At 50.3% G+C, this 14,831-nt stretch overlaps 1 protein-coding gene across 3 annotated transcripts in view; it reads left to right on the forward strand.

Annotated features, from left to right (window-relative positions):
- jak1 (Janus kinase 1) overlaps positions 1-14,002 on the forward strand; it is a 41,543-nt gene extending 27,541 nt beyond the window's left edge. For all 3 annotated transcript variants that reach the window (XM_042335953.1, XM_042335952.1, XM_042335954.1), the window contains exons 11-24: positions 2,914-3,032; positions 4,916-5,071; positions 5,327-5,414; positions 5,884-6,011; positions 6,500-6,635; positions 6,952-7,103; positions 7,193-7,346; positions 7,502-7,596; positions 8,075-8,267; positions 9,609-9,733; positions 10,020-10,192; positions 10,437-10,554; positions 11,907-12,017; positions 12,273-14,002. In XM_042335953.1, the coding sequence (XP_042191887.1) occupies positions 2,914-3,032; positions 4,916-5,071; positions 5,327-5,414; positions 5,884-6,011; positions 6,500-6,635; positions 6,952-7,103; positions 7,193-7,346; positions 7,502-7,596; positions 8,075-8,267; positions 9,609-9,733; positions 10,020-10,192; positions 10,437-10,554; positions 11,907-12,017; positions 12,273-12,443 (1,919 nt within the window). In that variant the 3' untranslated portion in view covers positions 12,444-14,002. The remainder of the gene's footprint in view (positions 1-2,913; positions 3,033-4,915; positions 5,072-5,326; positions 5,415-5,883; positions 6,012-6,499; positions 6,636-6,951; positions 7,104-7,192; positions 7,347-7,501; positions 7,597-8,074; positions 8,268-9,608; positions 9,734-10,019; positions 10,193-10,436; positions 10,555-11,906; positions 12,018-12,272) is intronic.
- Positions 14,003-14,831: the final 829 nt, after the last annotated feature.

Consider the following 14,831-nt stretch of genomic DNA (forward strand, 5'->3'; position numbering starts at 1 on the left):
TTCGCCCACAAAATATACAGTCGATTCACTTTACGGTGTGTTCTGCGAAGCCCTTTGAGATGTCTTGAAGACATGATAAGGCGATGTATCAAATGCGAGGATTATTATCTCAAAGCACTTCACGGAATATTGTGCGAAGTGTAGTCCCTGTATTTTTGGGGGCGAAAGGTGGTGGCCAAATGCGCACAACAGCGTCCCACAAACAGTTGTGGGTTGAGTGACCACATTATTATTATTATTTTGATGATTTGAGCTCAGTGATTTGTGCTGTTGCGCTGGCATAGAGAGAGAGAGAGAGAGCGAGAGCACGTGGCTTTGCGGAGAGTTGACTCACTCTGTCTCTGGAGACCAAGGGGTTACGTGTACGCTATGTGTGGTTACTGCTCTGGGTATGTGTTGCTCAAGGAAGCTGTTATCAAACCATCTCGGGCCGAGTGACCTTTAAAGCTGCGGAACCACCTCAGTTCTCTGACTGACCCTAATTTGAGACCATCGCCCTTGTAGTACATACCCCCCCACACCCGCCCACCTCTCCCCCACCCACCACCCACGCAAAAACCCACGCATTAACTTTCCGATATACCTTCCTTTGTGTTCCTCTTGAAATGGCAAACTCCCACTTTTTCTGCACGCTGTTCAAATCTTTATTTCTTCCTTCCTCTCCCCACCTCCCCCACACCTCTGCCGCCCCCAAACCCCCCCAGCGCGGTCCCCTCCACCCTCACCCTCCCCACCCCCACTCGCACACAGCCGCTGTTTACAGAATCCATCTCCGGAAGCTTTGTGGTCTTATTCTATCACTCTTTATTTCCTGTTGAAACACGGGAGGACGTAAGCGATTTTTTTTATTAGCTCTACACTTTAATTAAACAACTGAAATCCCACCCCCCCCCCCCAACACACACGCGTACACAATGTCGCCGCACTCTCTCTATCTCTTTTCTTACAGCTCAGGATTTTTTGGGGTGAGACTTGTTTGTTTGATCAGTTCTCTTTCTCTTCTGAGTTGTCTGCCACAGAGGCCACTGGATACATAGATGATAAGGGCTGTGTACGCACCTCTCTCTCTCTCTCTCGCCTCCTTTGAACCTACACGGCAACCAGCCCACGCATGTCCACACCCCAGCCAACACAGCCTCCCACGCAGCCCTGAGCCCAACGCTAGCTTTGCTGACATTTTTACTGGGTACAAAATAGCTGCAGAACGAGAGAGAGAGAGAGAGAAAAACACAAGAAGAACCTGTGATGGCGCTCAGAATGATGGAGAGTGACACAAGCACAAAGGAGGCTGTCTGAAAGCGCTTCACAGGATATATTATGAAATAGAGTGACTGCGCATTTTGTGGGTGAAACGCGGCAGCCAATTACGCGCAGCAGTGTCCCACAAACAGTCGTGTTTTGAGTAACCAATTTTTTTGGGTGGAGGCTGGATTATTACCCCCCCAGGTTCCTACTTACTGCTAGGTAAACAGGCGTGTGGAGTAAGGAAACTTGCCTAAGGTTTCGCCCTGCCTGGGAATCGAACCCGGGTCCTCTCACTTGTGAGGACTTGGAGCTCACAGTCTAAAGCTGACGTGGGGGAGAGCTTCATTCTCAACGGTGGCATCCTTCAAATCAGAAGTTTCGCCCACAAAATACACAGTCCCATCACTTTGCAGCATGTCCTGTGAAGCGCTTTGAGGGGTCTCGATGAGCTGCTGTATCGCTTGGAGGGATGACGCTAGTTTACAAGGAAGTGTTTGATCTGGTGTGTAAGGGCAGGAGCATGGAAATATAGGCTCTCAGTGTGCTTCCCAACAGCGGGGCTAACGTTCTGTTGATCAAGCAACAACAACAATTTGCGCCCTTCACGCGGGATTGAGTCCTAGAGCGCTTCACACTGACTTATCCAAACACCGTTTGCGTAGCTGTTTGCACAAGTCGATCCCTGAGTTTGCCTACCTACAAAACACGCAGTCACTACACTTCTCAGTGTATGACCGCGTGGAACCGTGCGCGAGGCGGATTTAAAATCAATTTGAAAGCACAAAAATAGCCACAGTTCGCAGTCAGATCAAAGGGCCTGACATTGATTGTGTAGGTGTCAGGCTGTTCCATTCAAAATCAACCCCTTTCAACTTTGACAGCAGCGTCCCTGTGCCTCAGGGGTTGTTTGCTTTTTTTTTTTGGGTGGGTGGGGGGTTACAGGGCGGGCCGGGGTGGGTGGGGGGGGTCAATCAGTCTGCAAGTCACCGCTACTATTTGGAGCGAGCAACAGACAAGATCAGATAACCTGAGATGTTGATGGTGAGCTGGCTATACTTAACGGGTCCTAGCTGGTCACGCAGTGGGAAAGCTTGCCAGAGAGTCATATCAATGGCAAGCTATGTTGTTTTCAGCTGGTTAGATGCCAGCGGTTACCCCAAATGCACACTCTGGGATCACCCAAGACTTGGCTCTCACCAACCTGCGCCTAATACTCTCCGGAATTAGATAAGCAGGACACGTCTGTCCAGGGATAGCGAGAGAGAGTGAGTGCAGTGCGTATTCCATTCCGGAAATTTGCAGGTGACAGACATATCTGGAGCTCTCAGTCTGGTTTGGATACACTTAAGCACAGTGATGGGTTTCCATGTGTGTCCATGTGGGACGTCCTACCGACGTGAAAGGCGCTCAATAAATGGAATCTTGTTGTTGTTGTGTCAGACATGATCAGTGTTGAGGCTGATCATAGTGATAGGTGGGTCAAGGGGGTGTGGTCCAGATTCATAGAGTTCGAGGCCATTCCAATCACACATGCAGGGTATGGGGGGAGTGTGGGGGCTGGGGGTCAGGTTGGGGATCACTAGGACTTATCAATTCCACAGGTTAATTTTTTTTGTGTGACTTGTCCATGAGATCTGACTCTCTCTCTTGCTGTCTCTCATCGCACAGAAATCTCTAACCTGTTGGTGGTGAGAAGAGGCCGGGCACTGGACTCCCAACTTGCTGCCAACAATACCAACCTCAGCCAGCTGAGCTTCCATCGCATCCCCAAGGAGGAAATCACCCAGGTAACGCGCCCCCCCACCCCCATCCCCTCCCCGCCACACCACGCACAACCCCTCCTCCTCGGGAAATCTCCTCGGCCTGTGCCCTGTTCAAGTGGATGCCACGCAATTGCTATCGGAAAAGAGAAGGGAGTTTCTCTCTCCTGGTGTCTGAAATAATAATAATCCTTTCAATTCATATAGCACCTTATCCCATCGTCGTCAAGGTGTCTCAAAGCGCTTCACAGGACATGCTGTAAAGTGTAGTGACTGCGTATTTTGTGGGTGAAACACAGCAGCTAATTGCGCACAGCCATGTCCCACAAACAGCCTTGGCGTGAGTGACCAATCTTATTTGGGGGACTGTCAGCCAGGACACCGGGAGAGAGAGAAACTTTTATTTTCCAAATAGTGCCATGGGATCTTTAACATCCACCTGAACAGGCAGTCGGATTATCTGGTCCTCGTAAGCAATGTCCAAAGCTTTACTGTGACTCTAACCCTGACCTGGGAGTCCTTCCTGTTTTATTTTCAGTTGCTCCTGACCAAATGAAAAAGTTTTACTTCCCAATTTATTCCCTGTTGCTGCAAAACATCTGTATTGTGTGTTGGTTCTGTTCCTTTTTTTGTGTCTCTGTGCGTGTCTGGGTATGTTGGTGAATTTACTTGGTGTGGTGTTTTATGCACGAAGTGTGAATTTGATTGTAAATGTGTCGATTTAAGTGCATGTGTGTGTGTGTGTGTGTTTGGCTGTAAGCTAGTGTGTAAATCTTGGCAAAGACAAGTTGACCAAGCCGTAAAAAAATCCTGTGAGATCCTTGGGTTTATAAATAAAGGACACGGAAGTTCTGCTAAACCTTTATAAATCACTAGTTAGGCCTCAGCTGGAGTATTCTGTCCATTTCTTGGCTCCACACTTAAGGAAGGATGTCAGGACCTTGGGAGACCGGGCAGAGAAGATTTACCAGAATGATAAGCAGAGTGGCTAGAGACGCTGGGAATGTTCTTCTTCGAGTAGAGAAGGTTGAGGGCAGATTTAATAGAAGGGTTCGAAATGATGAGGGTTTTTGATAGAGCAGATAGGGAGAAATTGTTTCCTCTGGCAGGTCCGTCGGTAACCAGAGGACGAAGATTTCAGATAATTGGCAAATTATCCAATGGCTCCCCATCACTCAGAGGATACAGTTCAAGATCCTGGTCCTCACCTTCAGAGCCCTCCATGGCTTTGCTCCTCCCTATCTCTGCGACCTTCTAACCCCCTACCAACCTGTCTGCTCACTCCGCTCAGCGGGTTCCGCCTGCTTCACGTTCCCCGCCTTGCCTGCCCCACCAATGGGGGCCAGGCCTTCAGCCTCGCTGCCTCCCACCGTCTGGAACTCCATCCTATAGTCCCTCCACCTCGCCACTCCCTTGCCTCCTTCAAAACGCGTCTCACGACTCCTCTTTGACCATGTATTCGTTCACCCTCATACCTCTACCTTCCCCGCTCTCCACCCCTCCTGATCCCAATCACCAGCTTGGGTGCAGATCCCTGACTGTTCAGCGCCTTGGGATGTCCTCCTGACGTGAAAGGCGCTGTGTAAATGTAATTTATTATGGTTGTTGAGACGAGGAGACATTTTCTTTACCCAGAGAGTTTGTTACTGTCTGGAATGAACTCCCTGAAAGGCTGGTGGAAGCAGTTTCGATAGGGAATTCGATTGGTACTTAAAAGGGAACAATACTCCGGGGTAAGAGCGGCGTAGTGGGACTCGTTGGTTGCTCTTTAAAAGCTCTTTCCTGCACAGGTACAATGGGCCGAATGGCTTCCTCTGCTGTAGAATTGTATGATTGTATGAAATGGGTGTGAATGTGTGAGAGTGTTTGAATGCACGAGAGCGTGAGTGTAAACGGTGTGTGTCATACAGTTGGAGCACCTGGGCCGGGGAACGAGGACAAATATCTACGCGGGGACTCTGAGCTGCCGGGAAGAGGAGGAGGACGGGGGCAACGTCCAGTACAGCACCAGAGAGATGAGGGTGGTCCTTAAGATCCTGGACTCCGCGCACAGAGACATCTCCCTGGTGAGGGGCTGTGGGGGAATGGGGGTGTTGGAGTGTGGTGGTCAGAGGGGGCGCAACTCAACTTCAGCACTGCAGTGTTGGTGATGCTGATTCGACCTCACCACGCATTCAAACTCACATGTGTCAACTCGCGCACACACACGCACAGACACGCACCGTGCTAGCGGAGAGGCTTTTAAATCTAATCTTGTATTTTGGATGGTTAGGGAACGGGTTGGTTCTGTGTTAACGAGTCTCGCTCTCTCTCCTCTGCAGCCATTTTTCGAGACGGCCAGTATGATGAGACAAGTGTGTCACAAGCACATCGTTCTCCTGCACGGAGTGTGTGTCCGCAACCTGGAGAGTGAGTGGCTCTCAGCACCGAAACACACTGCAATATATCACGACACAACACACCCAACGTACCACAACACACCACACTGCCCCCAACCACACCACAGATGTACAATGGGCAATACAGGGGTGGGGGAGAGAGGAAGGAACCTATGAGGGGGATGAGCTAAGAGGGGTAACAGGCAATGTGTGAGTGGGGGGGGGGCACTGGATGGGGAAGTGTGTGGGGGGGAGGGCAGTGGGTGAGGCAGTGTGTGAGTGGGGTGGCATTGGGTGGAGCAGTATGTGAGTGGGGGGGCATTGGGTGGGGCAGTGTGTGAATGGGGGGCAGTGGGTGGGGCAGTGTGTGAGTGACTGGCTTTGTGTGAGTGGGGGTGGGGCAGTGTGTGAGTGGGGGGGGCATTGGGTGGGGCAGTGTGTGAGTGGGAGGGCATTGGGTCGGGCAGTGTGTGAATGACGGGCAACTGTCTCCCCTGCAGACATCATGGTGGAGGAGGTGGTGGAGTTCGGAGCCCTTGACCTGTTTATGCACCGGAAAAGCGAGCACCTGAGCACGGCCTGGAAATTCCTGGTGGCCAAACAGCTGGCCAGCGCCCTCAGCTACCTGGTGAGGCAAAGCCCGGCCCCCGTCTGCTGGGGGGGGAGGGTGGGGGGAGTGCTGTACCCCAGTTAGGCAGCGAGGTTGAGCCAGGGTTACAGCGATGGGAAAGCCGGGTGTCTGACGCACACGGAAACCTATCACCGTGATCCAAATCAGACTGAAAGTTCCACATATGTATGTCGCTTACACATGGAAATCCCAGAGGTAGATTGTTGGAATGGAATGCTCTCTCTCTCTCTCTCCCTCTCTTCCTGGAGGGATGATTCCTGCTCACCTAATTCCAGAAAGTATTAGGCACAGGTTGGCGAGACCTGCGTTGGGGTAACTGCTGGAGTCTAACCAGCTAAAACCCGCATAGCTTGCCATTGATATCGTTGTCTGGCAAGTTTTCCCGCTGCTTGTCTTTACGAACGCAGGGTTAACGGGGTGGGCGCACGTTTAGGACCAGATCACAGTCAGATTTAGCCCCTTGTTTGCCTGCTTTCTGCTCTCAGGAGGACAAGAACCTGGTTCACGGCAACGTTTGCACCAAGAACATCCTCTTGGCCCGGCAGGGCCTGGATGGCGACAGCGGCCCCTTCATCAAGCTCAGTGACCCCGGGGTGCCCATCACCGTGCTGTCTCGCGAGGGTGAGCACCAAAGCCCAGCTCCGATTCTCCACAAACACTCGTTCCCCGTCCACTCACACCCTCCCTCACACCGCTCTTCCACCATCCGCCCCCGTGCCCTCGCCATGCTTGCTCCCGCCAACTCCCAGCCACGCCCTTCCCTCACACTCTCACCCACTCCTAGTTGCGCCCTGGCTGCTCTATCGCTCCCTCCTTACCCTCGTACCCCTCCCCGTGTCCTTGCTTGTGCCCCCCCCACCCCCTCACTACTGTAACTCGTTCTACCCCTTCCCCCACTCGCTGCTCTAACGCTCTCTCTCCCCCCCCCTCCACGCAGAGCGAGTAGAGAGGATCCCCTGGATCGCCCCCGAATGTATGGACGACACCAAGAACCTGAGCATCGCCACTGACAAATGGGGCTTTGGGACCACCCTGTGGTCTGTCTGCTACAACGGGGAGCTGCCCCTCAAGGACAGGAGCCTGGCAGAAGTAAGTACCCAGGTGGGGGGCTGGGGGGGGAAAGGTGGCGCAGACCACACTGGAGCTCTTTACTCTAACGTACCTTGTGGCCATTACAGAAGGAGAGGTTCTACGAGGCACATTGTAAGATGACCCCCCCTGTGTGCTGTAAGGAGTTGGCGGAGCTGATGCAGCAGTGTATGAACTACAACCCCCCCGAAAGACCCTTCTTCAGAGCCATCATGAGAGACATCAACAGACTTCAGGAGCAGAGTGAGTGTCACACTCATGTGTCCACGTGTCAAGCAATTATCACTGACCTGGGAGTATGGGCGGACAGTGTAGAGGGAGCTTTACTGTATCTCTAACCCGCGCTGTGGCTGCGCTGGGAGTGTGGGACGGACACTAATGATGGTTCTCACCCTCAGATCCAGACATTGTTTATGAGGACCAGCCGAGGGCAGAGATTGATCCAACTCATTTTGAGAAGCGATTCCTGCGAAGACTCCGAGACTTGGGGGAGGTGTGTACCCGTGTGTGTGTGTGTGTGTGCGCGCCTTGGGATGTCCTCCTGACGTGAAATGCGCTATACAAATGTAATTTGTTGTTGGCTGTGTGTGTATATATAGATATATATATGTGTGTGTATATGAGGGACAGTGAACAGACAGGTTAGAGTTACAAGGGAGAGAGAGAGATGGGAGTGGTGAGAGAGCATGGGGTGGAGAGAGACATGGGGTGGGGGGGGAGATATGGGGTGGGGAGAGAGGGACATGGAGGGGGAGAGGCATGGGGGGGGAAGAGAGGGACATGGGGGGAAGAGAGGGACATGGGGGGAGAGAGACATGGGAGGGGAGAGGGAGACGGGGAGGGAGGGAGAGAAAGTGAGAGAGATGGGTGGGAGTGGGATAGGAGGGAAGAGAGGGAGAGAGAGTCAGGAATAGTGTCGGAGTGACTTTGCTGTGTGCCTGGCTCAGTGACGTCGCGCTGTGTTGTGACAGGGCCACTTTGGGAAGGTGGAGCTGTGTCGCTACGACCCAGAAGGGGACAACACCGGAGAGCTGGTGGCTGTGAAATCCCTGAAGCCGGACAGCAGTGAGGAGCACAAGGCAGACCTGAGGAGAGAGGTTCAGATCCTCAAAACACTCTACCACGAGAACATAGTCAAATACAAGGGCATCTGTACCGAGGAGGGTAAGTGTGACCACCAGTGTCTGACCTGTGTGTGACCAACAACAACAACAACAAACTTGTATTTATATAGTCTCGGAGCTTTTGACATTGGCGGAATCTGACCCCGAGACAGAGAGAGGGGGGAGGTGACTGTAAGCCCGATGAAAATGGAAGGTCTTCAAGCAGGATTTGAAGTGGGGAGGGAGGGGGCAAGGATTGAGATAGAGATTGCCAGAATTTTGGGGTGTTGTGGCTGAATGCATGGCCACCGGTGGTGGAGGTGACGAGGGGCAAACAGGAGGCCAGAACCAGTCAAGCGGAGGCAGCGGGTGGTGGATTGGGGGGGAAGCAGGTCAGAGAGGTAGGAAGGTGCCAGGGTATGAAGGGATTTGAAAACCAGTGAGGTGATCTTGAAATCGAGACAACAGTTAATTACATTTACAATGTCTTTCATGTCGGGAGGATGTCCCAAGGCGCTGGACAGTCAGGAGTTTGCACCCAAGCTGGGGTTTGGGGTAGGGAGGGTGAGGTTAGGAGGCTGACTGAAGGTGGGTTTGAAGAAGTGGGTCATGAGACTTCTTTTGAAGGAGGCAAGAGAGGGAACAAAGTGAAGGGACTGGTGGGATGAGTTCCAGAGAATGGGACAGAGAGGCTGAAGGCCTGACTGGCGATGCTGGGGTGGACCGGGTAGGGATAAAAGATTAGCCTGGCCAGAACTCGGGGAGATAGAAAGTCCCTTCTCTTTTCCCGACAACGACTACCTGAACAGGGCACACACAGGGAGTGACGTTTAACATGTCATCCGAAGGACGGTGTCTCTAACAATTCAGCCCTCTTCGCCCCCCCAGCTGTCTGTGTGGACGACGCTGTGCACAATTTGGCTGTTAAATTCACCTATAAAACACACAGTCACTACAATTTACTGTAAAAGTGGAATGGAATCCTGTAGCTCAGTGGTTAGAGGACTCGCTTTGCAAGCTAGGAGATGGGTTTGATTCCCGGGCGGAACAAAACCTTAGTCAAGTTTCCTTACTCCACTCGCCTCTGTTTGCCTAGCAGTAAGTAGGAACCCAGTTGTTAGTCAATTGGCGGATCACTTTTCCGGGGGTAATAATCCCTTCAAAAAAAAATATAATAATTTGGTCATTCAATCCACGACTGTTTGTGGGACACCGCTGTGCGCAATTTGGTGCCGTGTTACGCTCACATAATATCCAATCACTCCACTTTAAAGTATATTCTGTGAAGCGCTTTGAGAAGTCTTGAAGACATGATAAGGGGCTATTGAAATGCAAGGATTATTATTGTTGATTTGAGGCTGAGTGAAGCTCTGACCTAACCCTGAGCCGCTTGTTACCCCAGGAGGGAGGAGGATGAAGCTGATCATGGAGTATCTGCCATCTGGGAGCCTGAAAGAGTATCTGCCACGGTTCAAGAACAAAGTGACCTACGAGAGCAAACTGCTGTACGCACTGCAGATCTGTAAGGTACGGCTTCATCAACAGATCAGTGTGTGTATATACTGTGTGTACGGCATGTGTGTATGTACAATGTGTGTGTGTGTGCATAATTGTTCGAGGGGACGTCGCTGTGTGTAAATTGGCTGCTGTGTTTGCCGACAGAACAAACAAGTCACAACACTTTATAGTGGTTTCAGTGCTTTGAGCCATGTGATGAGATGGAGGCTGTATCAGATACACAGATATTATATTACGTTATTACTCTGGCGCCGGTTGCCGTGGAGATTAACCCTGTGCGCTGTGCCGTTGCCAGGGGATGGAGTACCTGGGATCTCTCCAGTATGTTCACCGGGATTTGGCGGCCAGGAACGTGCTGGTGGAGAACGAAAACCGAGTGAAAATTGGTGACTTTGGGCTGACCAAAGCCATCCAGACCAACAGGGAGTATTACACAGTGAAGGACGACCTGGACAGCCCTGTCTTCTGGTGAGTGAGTGGGTGGGTGGGTGAGGGAGTGGGGAGGGAGGGAGGGGGCTGGGGGAATGGGGTGGCGAGAGAGAGAGAGCAAGGGACAACATTGGTGAGGTGGTGTCTCTCACGTTGCCCCATGTTGCCTCCTCACGCTGCTTCTCACTCTTGGGTTGCGTCTCTCCTGTTGCCTCTCTCTCTCTCGTTGCCATTCGCGCTCTCCTGTTGCAACTCGCTCACACCTTGTGCTCCTGCCCCTCAGGTACGCCCCCGAGTGTTTGATTCACTGCAAGTTCTACATCGCCTCTGACGTGTGGTCATTCGGAGTCACCTTGTATGAGCTGATGACGTCTTGTGAAGCTCAACACAGCCCGATGAACGTGAGTTAGGAACAGACTTGTGTTCTCATCACACTGAAACGTCTCGGTTTATTCAACAACACGTTGCATTCACACAATGCCTTTCACAATGGATGTCCGAAGTCATTGGACAGTCAGGGATTTGTACCCAAGCTGGGAGGTGGGCAGGTGGGATCAAAGAGAAGGGTCTTGAGGCAGGCCTTAAAGGAGGCAAGGGAGGGGGAGCGGCAGAGGGGCCCAAAGGGCAGAGGCTGAAGACCCGACCACTGATGTTGGGGTGCAGCCTACTGAGCAGAAGGAACAGACAGATTTGTAGGGTGTTAGCAAAACCAGAACGGGGGGGGGGGCATCATTTAAAATTAGAGCTAAGCCATTTAAGAGTAAAATCAGGAAGCAGTTTTTCACCCAAAGGGTAGTGGAAATTTGGAACTCTCTCCCCAAAAGTCTGGGGGTGCAGGATTCATTCACATTTTCGAGATTGAGGTGGATAGATGTTTGTTAGGTCAGGGTATTAATGGATATGGGCCAATGGTGGGTAATTGGAGTTGATATATGGATCAGCCATGATCTTATAGAATGGCGGAACAGGCTGAATGGCCTCCTCCTGTTCCCATGTTCCAGCTATCTGTAGGCTGAGAGATCAGCCATTTTGTGCACTGCCAGGAAATGATTTGAGATGTTTCGGTGTTGTGAAAAGGCAAGAGCGTAAAAGTGAGGATTATTTTTATCAAGTTGTTGTTATTGTTGCAATCTCCTGAGTTGTGCTCTCCTCAGAGTGAGATCGTGGAGTCCTGTAGTATAGTGGTTAGTGCGCTCGCCTCACAAGCAAGAGACCTGGGTTAGATTCCTGGGCAAGGCGAAATGTTGGGCAAGATTCCTTACTCCACAGGACTGTTTACCAAGCAGTAAGTATTTATTATTATTATCTGCGGTACTCTTACCAATCCCCCCACCTTATGGCCATGGCAAGAATAACAGTCAGAGCCCTGGACCAAATGTTGAGATTATTAATGTTTAATATAATCTTTACATTTGATAGTTAACGTTCAATTAATACAAAAGACAAAAAAAGGTTCATGTCTTTTAAGGTTTTTTGGGGGGGGGGGGTGCGACTTTATCTTGTTGGCATTTGTCCACAAAACACAATTACTGCACTTTACAGTAAAATCCTGTGAAGCACATTAAGGCATCCTCCCAATGTGAGAGGTGCTGTGTTAAATGTGAGGTTTATTGCTGTTCAATGCTCCTCTCTGAAGTCGGATGGCTGACTGGTGCTGGGAAAGACTTGTCTGATGCTGTAGGAGGGTGGGAGAGGAGAGCCGTGGGTCACTCAGAACGCACGTGATCAGATGATATCTGTCCCGTCCTCACAGATGTTCCTGAAACTGATCGGCCCGACCCAAGGTCAGATGACAGTCACCAGGCTCGTTCGAATCCTGAACGAAGGGAAACGTCTCCCGTGCCCAGACAAATGTTCCGAAGAGGTAAATTCTATTGGCCTTGCTCGCCTCGTGTTCCCTTTATTACAGCTGATCGTGGCTGTGTGTGTGGCGGGGTGGGTGTGTGTGAGTATATTTGTGTGTGGGAGGGGGTGCTGTGTGTAGAGGGGAAATGTGTGTGTGTGTGTGGAACAGGTTTGAGGGGCTGAATGGCTTTCTCATGTGCCTGTTATTGTTGTTATTGATCTACCAGTGTTTAATGGTTGATTGATTAACTGACCATCCCGTGTGGTACGTTAGGTTTACAGCCAGATGAGGAAGTGCTGGGAGGAGAGCCCTAACAACAGGACCACCTTCACCAATCTGATTGGGGTCTTCGAGACGCTGCTGGGCATGAAGGGAAGAGAGAGTGTGCTGCCAGTGAGGGATCACACAGTCCCAGCCCCCCACAGAGATCCGCCATGTGTCTGAGCTCCACACACGGAAACATTTGTTTGAGCCGTGAGTCAGAGACACACGCCACACACACATTGGATTGCCATCAACTGATATTCTGGGCGGGAGGGGTGAGGGATTGTGGAGGGAGTGATATCCCGCCCTTCCTCTTCCCCCCACCCCCCCCCCCTCCAACTTTGAGGGGTGCAGCCCCTGGCTCTTGTGTATATATAGATTTTTAAAGAAATATTTCAGCTGTGGCTGGGAACTCATCAAACATTCACGCACGGAAATGGTAGTGTAGACCTGCCAACTCATCCCGCAAGTTAAAACAGTTATAAAAACGTGTTAAGCATTCTGTGTTATGCACTTTTCTCCCTCTCTCTCGCTTTCTCTCTCCACCCACCCAAACATCCTCTCGGATATTACTTACCATTTATAAAATGGGAGGGGGGAAACTGGGTGATCACCCGGGTGTCTGACATGCGTGGAAACCCATCACCAGGCTTACGTTTACGAAACCAGACTGTATAGCTGTGGTTCTAATGAGAGCAAATCTGTATAGATGTGTATATATGATACAATGTGCCTCATTGAGTGTTTGTATGCTCTATGTGCCCTGTTCTGAGCTCTTTTCTTTTGGTGATCAGCTTTAGTGACATTTTCTCCTTTAAGGGTACAGCGAGTTGCAAGTTTGTCCTTCTTTACTTCCCCCGGGAGGGAGAAGGAAACACAGCCTGATTTATTCACCCCGCCTAACCGTAGGGGCCGAGAGGCTACTTACTGCAGCCCTCAGCTGAAATCACAACTCCGACCAGGAGGTGGGAAGACAACATCAACTTGCATTTATGTAGCACCCCTCACACGTGGCAATGTCCCAGGGTGTTCAACAGTGGCGGAGCCCGATACCGAGCCTGGGTGTGGGGGCGGGGAGGACAGAATCAGCATAATCATTGATTTGAACCTCCGCAAACATTGAGAACCAAAGCCATGCAAACACTCAATCCATGACAGATGGTCAGGGCTTAGCTGTGAGCGTTCAGTGTGGGAAGGGCTTTCCGTTCTCACAACCCTGCTGTCTTTTCACACAGAAGCAATGCTGGAGAAGCCTTTCCTCCTTTATGACCCGATTATGTCACAACTATTTTTCTTTAATCACGAATATCTGGAGGTCGCTGCTGTGCGGAATTGGCTGCTGTGTTTGGCCAATAAAATATACATGCAATTCACTTCACAGGATATTCTGTGAAGCACTTTGAGACGTCTCAAATGATAAGGCACTATATCAAAGGCAAGGATTATTCAAGTTTTTTTGTGCATTAATTATCTGTGTTACATATTAATTATCTCCTGTGTTACATACTTAAAAAAAATTATGTTTACAGTGCAGGGAATTGTCTGATTGCCAATTGAGTCCACACTCTGTCTCTCAGGCCCACTCCACTGCCCTGAACTTATTGCTCTACACTTGTCATCTTTTTTATAATGCTTTTGCCATTTTATAAATGAAGTGACTGTCGGCTTGAGTTATCTCCAAATGGACTTCGTTTTAATTGCATTCTTTCTTATGAAATAAAAAAAACTCATAAAACTTGCACAATGGATTCAGAAAACGGTTTCACAGTAACACTGATATTATTGACCTCCTACTTCTGCTATGCGTAATTGGAATTTCAGTATTCTGTGAAGCGCTTCAAAGTGAGGATTATTATTATTACTCCTGTAATTCCTACCTGTGTTGGCCTGGCTCATCGGGCATCATTCTCATCACTGAGGTAGAAGCTTGCAGGTTCAAGCCCCGGTTCAGGACTTGGAATTCATACAGTCAAAGCTGGCACCCCGGGTCGGAGGTGTCTTCTTTCAGGTGAGACATTAAACCGAGCTGCCATCTGTGCCTGTCCAGGTGGACATTAATGATCCCATGGCACTGTTTAACAAGAAAAGGGAATTTCTGTCTCCCGGTGTCCTGGTGGACAACTAAAATTGGTTACTCACTCCACGGTTGTATGGGGAATGATGCCGTGTATAAATTGGCTGCTGTGGTTGCCTACAAAACTCTAGTCACTGCACGTTTCTGTGAAGCGCTTTGAGTTGCCTCGATGGCATGAAAGGCGCTGTAACAATTGTAAGGATTATAATCACATGCACACAAAACCACAAACACGAGAAAAAACAAAGCCAAAAAAAAAAACAACTCTTAAGACTTTACTTGTTTTTTTTGTCAGTTCAGGAAACTGAGGAGAAATATATAAAGCACAGAGTGTGTGGTTCAGGCGAAGCCTTCTGCACACTCTCCTCTCCCACACACAAGGAGGCCCAGTACATCCCACACAGTCGCACACACCCGCAAGGGGGCCAGAAAGCAAAACAAAATAAAAAACATGCACGTCTCAACATCTCTAGATAATAATTAAAAATATTACT

The sequence above is a fragment of the Callorhinchus milii genome, unplaced genomic scaffold (assembly GCF_018977255.1).
Source record: "Callorhinchus milii isolate IMCB2004 unplaced genomic scaffold, IMCB_Cmil_1.0 Scaffold5, whole genome shotgun sequence".
Classification (NCBI taxonomy): Eukaryota; Metazoa; Chordata; class Chondrichthyes; order Chimaeriformes; family Callorhinchidae; genus Callorhinchus; species Callorhinchus milii.